The sequence below is a fragment of the Morus notabilis genome, unplaced genomic scaffold, assembly GCF_000414095.1.
Source record: "Morus notabilis unplaced genomic scaffold, ASM41409v2 Scaffold99, whole genome shotgun sequence".
In the NCBI taxonomy this organism is placed as follows: Eukaryota; Viridiplantae; Streptophyta; class Magnoliopsida; order Rosales; family Moraceae; genus Morus; species Morus notabilis.
The window spans coordinates 330,981-341,664 of record NW_010362482.1 but is presented as its reverse complement, the minus strand read 5'-3'; the positions used below and the strand labels follow the sequence as shown (position 1 = coordinate 341,664).

At 35.3% G+C, this 10,684-nt stretch overlaps 2 protein-coding genes across 2 annotated transcripts; one reads left to right on the top strand and one right to left on the bottom strand.

The window, feature by feature from the left end:
* Window positions 1-1,839: 1,839 nt before the first annotated feature.
* LOC21410243 (ALBINO3-like protein 1, chloroplastic) lies at window positions 1,840-6,080 on the bottom strand. The gene is given in 12 exon segments (XM_024168153.1): window positions 1,840-2,469; window positions 2,629-2,971; window positions 3,055-3,261; window positions 3,446-3,549; window positions 3,758-3,865; window positions 4,367-4,471; window positions 4,566-4,639; window positions 4,910-4,970; window positions 5,231-5,305; window positions 5,396-5,506; window positions 5,588-5,778; window positions 5,781-6,080. Coding segments are annotated over 12 exon segments (1,587 nt in total). The 5' UTR covers window positions 5,929-6,080; the 3' UTR covers window positions 1,840-2,409.
* Window positions 6,081-8,875: 2,795 nt separating this feature from the next.
* On the top strand, window positions 8,876-9,762 carry LOC21410242 (photosystem II core complex proteins psbY, chloroplastic). The gene has a single exon (XM_010102020.2). It carries the CDS (start codon window positions 9,027-9,029, stop codon window positions 9,624-9,626), a length of 600 nt encoding a protein of 199 aa, XP_010100322.1. The 5' UTR covers window positions 8,876-9,026; the 3' UTR covers window positions 9,627-9,762.
* The last annotated feature ends 922 nt before the right edge of the window (window positions 9,763-10,684 follow it).

The following is a 10,684-nucleotide window of genomic DNA, read 5'->3' as shown; positions in this document are numbered from 1 at the left end:
TCTAAATTTACAATTAACCCACACACGATCTGTGATACAAAATTTTTTAAAAACCGCAATACGAACACGACACGACCACTTTATTGGTTGACACGACACGAACGTGACACGAAATTGACATGTGAACCCAAAATTGACACGAAAATTGTATATTTTTATTTAGTTTTTTACATATTAGAAATAACTTAAAATTCATAACACGCTAAAATACAATAACATTTATTGAAATTAAACAAATAATAGTATAAGATTTTGAGTATAACTATCATGACATCACAAGTTCATAATAAAATAAAAAATATGTAATGAAAAATATATTTATTTTTTAGTTTTTTATGAGTTTCGTGTCGTGTTCAGGTTAGGCAGATCCAACCCAAAATTGACCCGTATTTTTCGTATCAATTTCAAGTCGACCCAATTCTGACCTGACTTTTTTTTTAACCATAACCTACAAAATTCGTGTTGTTTTCGAATCGTATTATTATATCGTGACCCATATTACCAACCCTAATATTATAAACATTCATAGAATACTCCAATTCAACGATGTTATTGATGTTAAGAGGGGGAAAAAAAAGAAGCTTGAGAGCACCATTGATACTGAGCAGTACTACTAAATAAAAAGTGGGCTCTACTTACAAATCTCGTACTATAAGACCTACCATTTATTAATAAGTTGTGTTGTACCTTGTAATATTGTTCGTTCTTCCCTCACAGTATTTAACTAAATAGATCCAAATCTCAAAATGGTCTACTATTTAAAATTAAAAAATAAAAAAATTTGAAGTTAAACACACCCTATGCATGCAGAGCCAAAAAATATTAATAATAAAAAAAAGACACCCTATGCATGCTCCCAGCTTTTCTTTTTGCCATTTCGTTTATCTGACGAGTGAGAGAGAATGCAACAGACAAGTGAGAGAGAATGAGGCAGCATACAGCATTGGACCCACTTATTGCTCAGAACATTCAAATGCAGGCATTCTGTGCTTAATTATGGCCTGCTTGCATCAAGGAATCATTTTCAAATATATTTTTCACATTTTTCAAGAATTAAAAAATGAAAGCGCACTCACAAATGCGTTTGACACCGCATTTTCTGAAAAATAAAAAACTGAAAACGTTTTTTTTTTATTCTCAAAAAGTAGCAAAATTGAAAACGATTAAGTATTGTTTTCAGTTTCTCATTTTCATTTTCTTTGCCCAACTGGACCACTCTTCTTTGACGCGTCTGGACGACGACTTCTTCTTTGGTGACGACGACGACGATCACAGCCGAAAAAACACACCAATTTTATTCCTCCGAAACCCATTTCTTCATGTATATAAGGTTTATTTAATTTATTTATTTAATATATTTAATATTATTATTTTAAATATTATTACATGATTTTAAAAATTAAATCACTAAACACAATTTTAGTTTTTTTTAAACTAAAAATAATCTCAGAATAAAACTACCAAACACATTTTCAGAAATGATTCCAAAATGAAAATTAAAACGTTTTCGTTTTCATTTTCATACAGAAAATAAAATCATTTTAGAACGAATTCTAAACGCACCTTGAGACACTCATCAACAATCATCAACGAAAATCTTTGGCCGCAACAATAAAAGTTGACGGCTAAACAAACAAAAATACATGCATTTATATTTCATGTATATTTCATGCTTCGAAGAGAATATTACCTAGATCACTTTTGACCCGTTCGGTTCGCTAATTCAAGTTTTTAATTCGAGTTGAGATGTAATGTTGTGTGAAAGCTTTTTACTGTAACAAAAAAATTAAATGTGACTGTTTCTGAGAGCCTTTTCTTGTAGCAAAACTCAAATCAACGGAAAAAAATGGGACCTTTATTCCTTGGATTGTGTTCAAGTCTTTTAAATAGCACGACTGTTTCAAGAAACTGTATAACAACTCAAAAGAAGCTAACAAAGCACCCAAGCTAGCTAAATCATTATTATTTTTGCGTGCGGTAACGCCGAGTATCTAAAACTAACAAGGATTTGATGGGCACAAAAATTTGATATATTGGTTTTATCACCTACCCTTATGAGAAAAAAGTTGACTTCTCTCTAGTACAGATTCTACATGTGCCATCGTAGGCAAGAAGAAATCTTTACCGATGTACGAGAACCCCAAAATTTGCTCTGACTTAATTCTGTCCTGTAAATGAAATCATGCCGCAACCAATGAACTGCTGAGAACTTAGTCCTCACAAGAGAATAGCATAAACCCCGAGTATAAATCACATTAATAATTTGCTGATAAACAGTGTGCTTATGCAGCTCTGTCAAGTGCTCCCCATTTTCTGATTAGACATGGGTCAACTTTTTCGCTGATTAACTTGGATTACCAATACCATCTTGAAAGTGCCATCCTCTTTGTTGGCCCTTCTAGCTGAATATCAGTCGTCTTCGGAAGGTTTCTTATCTCTAGTGGTCGGGGTAGTATACGCTCCTACTTCCTGAAATTCAAATTCACATGGTATATCAACCTACTACGATTCAAACTTCAGAAATATGATAAAGAAAGAAAAGGCAAGGAGAAAAGAGGACACAATTAAGAGTGTGTAACAGCATGTGTGTGTGTAAATATACATCTCTATGTAAGCTCGCAGTTATACCTTTCTCAAACGTTCGTACGACTGCTCCTCTTCCCTGACATCAACCTCTAAACTAGTGGAGACTTCGTTGTCCAATGTCGATGTTGTGTTCTCACTTTCCTTCAAGTCCACTCTAGGCATATTTCCATTCACAGCAACTTCACTACTGGAGGAATTGTGAATGCTATTCTCAGAATGGTTTGTGTCATTCTTTTCAACATTTAAATCCAATCCACCCTCATTTTCTCGCTCATTTCTCTCATTCGGTATTTGAGATGCCTTCGCTGCTGCCTCCTCAGCTTTCCTCTTTTCTTCTTCTCTTTGTCGTCTTCTCCTTGCTTCTTCCTCCTTTATTTGTTTAAACCTGGAATGTATTAACAGATTAAGAAAGTCAGAGCTACACCGTAAAAGAAAGAAAAAGAGGAACAATATGAATGAATGTTTAACCTTTCACCAGGTCGTAGACCCTCTGCTATCAATTTTTCCCCTTGCCTGGTGTCCTTTTGGGTGTTAGTCAAGTCTGGGATGGACTTTTCCACTCGGGGTTGTTCTTCCTTGATGACATCAGTACTGAATTGTTTAACCTGAATTTTAGCACCCCCTAACTTTTGAAGCCATACTTGTTGCGCTGTGCTTAGTATATTATTCGTTAACCTGCATCAGCATTTTTGGATGATGTAAACTTATATAAGCAGTTCCAAAAGTCAGCTAGTAATGAACATATGGATACTTTAATTCATAAAAAAAAAAAAAAAAAAAAAAAAAAAAAAAAAAAAAAAAAGCTCATAAAAGAATTGCTATAATGCTCGTTAGATTAGAAGGGCTTTACACCACTCACCAATAAAGGCTCAGACCAGAAGGAACTGAAAGAGCAAAATAACCAATCATTAAAGGCAGGAACTTTGTAACCGCTTGAGAACTCTTCATGTTTGGATCATTACTCTGGAAGTTATAGCACATGTTAGTTAATGATTGAAAAACAAAATGTAAGGCTACCTAGGAGGCAGAATTAAATACACACACACACACACACACATATCAAGGTTGAGAGCTTAACATGCTTGAAAAGTGCTTCTTCAAGTTAAAACATGATAGTATAGGTAGTTAAGTTCATTTAAGAAGGCTAATTTGTACCTAGAAAATTACTAACCTGTGCTGACTGCATAATTTGGACAGATATGTACTGTGAGATAACCAGCAACACAGGCAAGACAAGATATGCCAAGGTATCTGACCATCCAAGCGGTGGATGACCATCCTGAAATATAAATGAGACCATAAGCGATTATATATTTTCAGCCAACTCCTAAAGAAAATAATAGTTCATCAAAGAAGAAAAGCCAATTCAGGCAAACAGCAACACAGAGTTGAACGGTGCAGAGAAGTATAAAGAAAGGTAAAGAATGATTATTGATCGAAAAACAAGTTAAACTTCTAGTTCGCCAACCATTGGGAGCAGTTAAACATTCACAACTGCTTTGTAAATATCTAAGTTAGATGAAACGGAATCTCATTGATATATGGATTGTATTGATCTTTACCAGTGACTCTGGGCAGAATTCATTGCCAAATTACATTACAAAGCTATAAGTAGGACTTCAGATTAAAGAAGCAGAAATATTCACGACGAAAGTTCCAGCTTAAAAACGAACTTTAGTTCTATCAATCCAAATAGCAACCCCTATAGAAAACAAATTTTGCAAAATCCGGGCAATTTTCATGAAAATAGGAGTTTCAGCTTTTAAGTAAAGACACTTACTACAAATGGGAAAAGCCAAGAGATCCCACTGCCACTTTGTCTAGCAGCAATTGTTGTCGGACCAGACAAGGAGGGTATCCAGAAAAATCCTTCTGTAAGGAGTCCCTTATATCAGGCAAACAAACTTTAGTTAGATTTCATAAAGAATATTAGTAAAGAGACATATTGTAACCAGTAGCAAATCAACACGAGCAGCTACCTCGTCTGCCACATTCGAAAGAGCTCTATATAAGCCAATCCAGACTGGTATTGTAGCAAGTGTTGGCAGGCATCCTGGCACAAACAAAGGATAGAAAAATATAATCAAAGTCAAATACAATGGGAAACAAAAAATCGAAGAACAACAGAAAATTATATGACATCTACGAATTAGCCTTGCAGGTGAGCCTGAAAGTCGAACTATAATTCTATAACTGTAATTCTTCCCACTGGATGTGAGAAAAATAAGAATGAGTACAATTGAAAGTTTTTCTTCATTTCTTTTACTACAAAGTACTAATACTAAAACGTACTAATACTAAACTCACAATGTAAAACAAATACCTGCCAGCGGATTTATGCTCGCTAATTTATACAATCGAGCAGTTTCAAGTTGAATTCTCTCCTGCAAGTTAACAAGAAGCATAAATATTGGTAAGTAAAACAGAAAAAGGGAACCAGTTAAATGATTCCTGCAAATCTTCCCCAAATTAATACAACGTACAGTTTATGTCTCATCTTCAGCTTATAGGTTCAAAAGCCAGAAAACCATCATAAAGCAAACACCTTTACTCACCAACTTCATGCATAAACTTATACAGACGACAACGCAAAGAATAAAAACGACAACAAACGAAGAAATGTAATGAAAAAGGCAAATTTCACCTGATCTCCAGCAAAACGCTGCTGAATAGCCTTCACTTGAGGTTGCAAAGACCTCATAGCCATGGCGGATTCGACCTGTCCATACCAAATTCCGAAATTAAAGTTCCAAACTTTGCAAACAAAAGATTACAAAAAACACACCAAACATCACTAAAAGTTACAAACCTGCTTCTTCGTCAAAGGGTAAGTCGCAGCTTTGACAAGAACAGTCAGCATAATTATCGCGAAGCCGTAAGCGTACGGAACATGTAAAGCACTAAGCCCATCCTTCAGAACCTGTTTAAAATCTTCTCTTCTCAATAAACGAAATCCAATCAAAAACATCAAAAATCCCAAATTCGATTGAATTCTTCTTACCTTGAGAACGCTCTCCATGTAATTGGCGATTCCAGAAAGCCAATCGTCGCTCTGCTTGGCGGTGGTGACGGAATCCGACGTCGACGAAACGGCCGCGTCGGCGAGCGTGTAGAGGAACCCCTCGGCTCGACCGAGCAGCCCCCGGCCGACGCTCTCGGCGGCTTTCGGGGCGGGGTTTGAAACCGGGGGGGAGCCACGGAGAGCGAGCCGCGGAGGCATGGCTTGGGAATGGAGTGCGAGAAGCCCAAGAAATGGGTCTGACGGAGAAGTAGTGGGTTTTGGGTTCGGTCAGAGAACGGAGACAAGACCAGGCTTGGTCGATTCGGCAATAAAGTAGTCATTTTTAATGGTGTGCTGTACGGAAACGAGAACTGAGAGAAACTTGGGATTTGCAGAAAAGCTTTGTTTTACTTGTCCGCCATTTTTGTGAGCTCCTTTTGTTTCTCTGATAGTAAGAACTCCTTAATGGAAGTGACGATGGATTGGGTTTTCCGCTTCGTGGGTTATTAAACAAATTTAGAAAAAAGGAAAAAAAAAATTAAATCCCATTTATTTCATCAATAAATTTAAAATTTAAATTTTATTATAATAAAAAATTTTAAAAAACAGTTAATTAAATTATTTTATTACAATAAAATTTTTTTACGTAAAATCACATTTTAATTTAGATTAAAAATTTAAATTAATAAATTAAACGGTCTTAAAAATATCTAAAAATAATTTTTTTTTTTTTTCAAAGATATAAATTATTTTGAATTGTCAAACAGAGGACGTAGATAGAAAGTCCTCTAAAATCAGATGAAAGAAAAGAGAAAATGGAAAGTCTTTTTTTCATTTTGGGCAGTGAAGCAGGTAGTATTGGGCTTTAGTGTGCCTATTAGGCTTGGGTCGATATCATATGGGCTTCTGTACAGTAAGTGATAGCAGTTGGGCTTTCTAAGAAGCCCAAGTTAGATGCCAGCTATTGAAGTACTCGGACTCCTTTTTCGGCTAAAAATGAAGCACTTTTCTTTTCTTTTCTTTTTTTTCCCTCTTTTATTTGAATGCTTTATTAACAAAGAAAAATAGTTACCTTCAAAAAAAAAAAAAAAAACCAAGAAAAATAGTTAGTCGTATATACTTTGCAGGCTTTGCTTTCAGCCTCTTCAGACAGCAAAAATTGGGAACTGCCCTTTGCCAAGTCAATTGAAAATCAATTTTCGTGAAGTACAAAAAAAAAAAAAAGAAAAAAAATGAAAAATGAACTGCATATGTAACGCTGCCAATTTTACAGTGTTTACTTGGAAGGAGAGATGGAGGGAGAGAGAGAGAGGGGTGGAAGGAGAGAGGCGGATGCAATCTTTTGTTTGGTTGGAAGGGAAGAAAGGAGAGAGAGAAGAGATTAAGGGACATGCTTTCCTTCTTAATCCACTAAATTGCATCTTTCTATTAATGCAATAATTCATGCAATCACCAACTTTTACTTTTAAAAGACTATTTTACTTTTTAAAAAATTTATTAACAAATTACACAATTAGACAATATAATAATTAATTAAATAACTATCATTTGCCCCCACTGAAATATCAGAAATTTTTTTTGCCTTTATAAGTTCCTAAAATCATGCTCTAAATAAACTTTTGTGCCCCCACTATCATTTTATTTTTTTGTAGTGTTTTTGGGTTTATGTAATTCACCACGTTGAAAAAAAAAACAATTAAATTCCTTTTTTATCCTTCATATATTGCATTTTCATTCATACAGTATAAATATATCTTTTTATAATTTTTTTTTTTTTTTTGGCTTACATCATTATATCACTCGGTCTCTCTCTTTTTTCCCTCTTTCTATTTTGTGGTTGAATTTTCTCTCTCCACATATTTTACTATTATAATTATTTATAATCTCATGGTAGAGTACTCCTATTTTAACATTGATTCTCTTTTTCTGTTTTCTACTTTTTTCATTATATAATTATAATCGTTTTTATTGCTTTGCTGATATTGTGATGTAATTTATAACATGAAGACTTTTTTTTTTTTTTTTGGCTCTTGAACAAGAAGACTTTGGATTAAAACTTAGGTGGTTGTTCTTCATATGTATTAGCTTCTCCAAGTTCTCTTGTGCCTCTACTGACTTTGAACTCTGGTTACGTCCCCGTAAATAATTACTATAATCCTCTCGTCCTTCATGCTCATTATCCCTTCAACTCTCTCAATCCTTTCTACTCTTAATCTCTCTTACCAAACAAAGCCTTAGAATTTAGTCAGTTTTATAATAATTTTAGAGTTTTACACTGAACGAATTAAAAAAAAAAATCAAGTGCTTAAGTTCATAGAGTTATATTCTTTAGAGAGGTTATCCAATCCAACGACTTGTCGGAGATTGACATCTTTTCATTAGAGATTATGATCATTCATCAATATTAGATGACCACAACAATTTTATTAAACTCTTTTTAATCCTCAAAGTATAAGTCAAATCTCAATTTGTTTTCTTAATTTAAAGTGTCTTATAATTAAAACGAATTTTTATTTACTAAAATTGTTTTAAATGAGTTATTTTGTCTATCTAAATGTTAAAATCTTATAGGAACAAGATACACATTCCGTGTTAAAATTGTGTCCAACGTACGCTGTGTTTGTCTCCATCACATGCCCTTTTTTTTTTTTTTTTTGAGAGTTTAACGATTAGATGCACAAAATGATTAATTAAATACAATTTGAAAGTCCAAAAAATAACAAATTGAAAGATTAAAGATTTGTTCTAGCATGTTTAAATAACCAGAACTAAAATGAAATTGAACCTATAATTCAGGATTAAAAATGAGATTAACTCGTACTTTTATATATAGGTTCCCTTCGTTTCGCTAGTTTGAATTATAACTTAAGTTTTTTCTACAGTGTTTTCTCTAATAAAAATTTAAATTCAACTTTTTTTTTACAGTGTCTTCTCACACATAAATTCACTTTTTAACTCAAATAAAACGAACGGGGCCATAATTATCACACTCTTGCGTATTCAGTTAGGGCTAGCACGAGGGATTTCCAACAGTCAACGTCCACAAGTGCCTACATTAATAATCAAATGTACGTAACCTGGACTTATAATAATCAAATGTACATAACCATAAAACCCAATCAAATTCACAAAGCTAAGGTTAACCAAACTCTAAAACCAAACCATTGAATTAAAAAAAAAAAACAAACGCAAAGGAAGTGATAAGAAACTGTTGTGGGGTACCAAATATGAGGTCCATGTCTCACCTATCAAACTCTTTGGATAAGAAAAGAATCCACACTCCACAATTCTATTGGACATCTTTCCCTCTCGTGGCTTCCACATCTATATTCCACATAATTTCCCTTTTTTCATATCAAACCATTTTTCAAATCCCAAAGTGAAAGAAAGGAAAATCAACTAGGAAGAAAAACCAAAACCCTAACTTTTGTGCTTATCAATGGCAGCAACAATGGCTACCACGATGGCAATGTTGAATGCCAAGTGCATAGCCACAAACACACCCAAGAATATCAAGCCTGTAATTAGCACCTCAAAATTGCCCTCTTCACTTTTGTCCCTCCAAAACCTCCCAAAGGGTCTAACTTCCTCCCCTTCCTTGGCCGGAGCCGCCCTCGCCGGAGCAGTATTCTCCACCCTAAGCGCCTGCGACCCCGCCATGGCGGCGCAGCAGATCGCGGAGATCGCCGCTGAGAGCAGCAGCGGGGATAACCGCGGCCTGGCGCTGCTCCTGCCGATCATCCCTGCCATCGCGTGGGTGCTCTTCAACATCCTCCAGCCGGCGCTGAACCAGATCAGCCGCATGAGGGAGACAAAGGGTGTCATCGCCGGGCTCGGCATAGGCGGCGGGCTGGCAGCCTTAGGGCTGGCGTCGGCGCCCGAGGCATCGGCCGGGGAGATCGCGGCGATCGCGGAGGCGGCGGGTGGTGACAGCAGGGGGCAGCTGCTGCTGATAGTGATCACGCCGGCGGTGCTGTGGGTGGTCTACAACATCCTACAACCGGCTCTCAACCAGCTCAACAGGATGAGGTCGGAGTGATGAGAGAAAAAGTATATATGAGTTGGTTTTTGTTGCCATGGGAGTAAAACTTAATCTTGTAATTCAACCTTATGATCATCATGTTAATGGGAAAATCTTGTTTCATATATATTAGTTTTTTTGTTTTGTTTTGTTATGTTATTATTGTGTTTGTTTTTTTTTTTCTTTTTAATTTTCTGGTGTGCCTATAAGTACGCCTCGATGTGTATTAAACTATGTTAAAAACGCAGTTCCTCACAAAGTATAAATATCTGGTTTTGTCAATTTCATATGCACTGAATTTGTCAGATTTAAGCGTGTATATAAATGTTGCCTGGAAGAGTCGACCAAAAAAAGATAACTTGTACCTTCAAAAAAAAAAAAATAATAACTTGTGATTTTTTTTTTTTTTTTAGAATGGATCTTGGATTACAATATAAAGAGATGTGTTTGTGTTTGATAGATGTGGATAACAGTGTTCTAGCATGCATATGCAAGGGTATTGGAATTCTTTTTGGTGGCTTTAATCAGCTATTAGTATTAAATTTCTGTAATTCAGATGTCGTTTGGGTGGCATTCATTATGAAAACGTGTCGTTTTCTGATGAGGCGAGGAATCTACAACATTCGTAAAAAGTATTTTTATGAAATCAAAACGACATGTAGTTTATATGGAAACGACATGGAACTTAAACGGTTTGTTGCTTTTCTGTTCATGGGAAACGACGTGTCTGCATATTGCGAACTACGACAGGTCGGCAATTAAACAGTCCCAAGAATATGAATAGAAATAGAATATGATGAAATATTCATGCAGTTTTAAACGACAAGAATAGAAAACGACAAGAAACTTAAACAATACGATGTTTTCTGATTATGGGGAGACGACATCTATGAATATTAGGAAATACAGCGCGTCGTTAATTTAAAAAGAAAACTATATTGCAAAATGAGTCAATGACATGTCGCTTTCCGTCAAGAATGATCAACATCAATTTGTAACAGGTAAACTTTAGAGTATTGAAACGACCAAGAAAAAGGACTAGTTTGATTCTTAAAACAAAAGCATGGAGCATAAAC

Coding starts and splice junctions, on each gene's coding strand:
- LOC21410242 (XM_010102020.2), top strand. CDS start 9,027: ATGGCAGCAACAATGGCTACCACGATGGCAATGTTGAATGCCAAGTGC.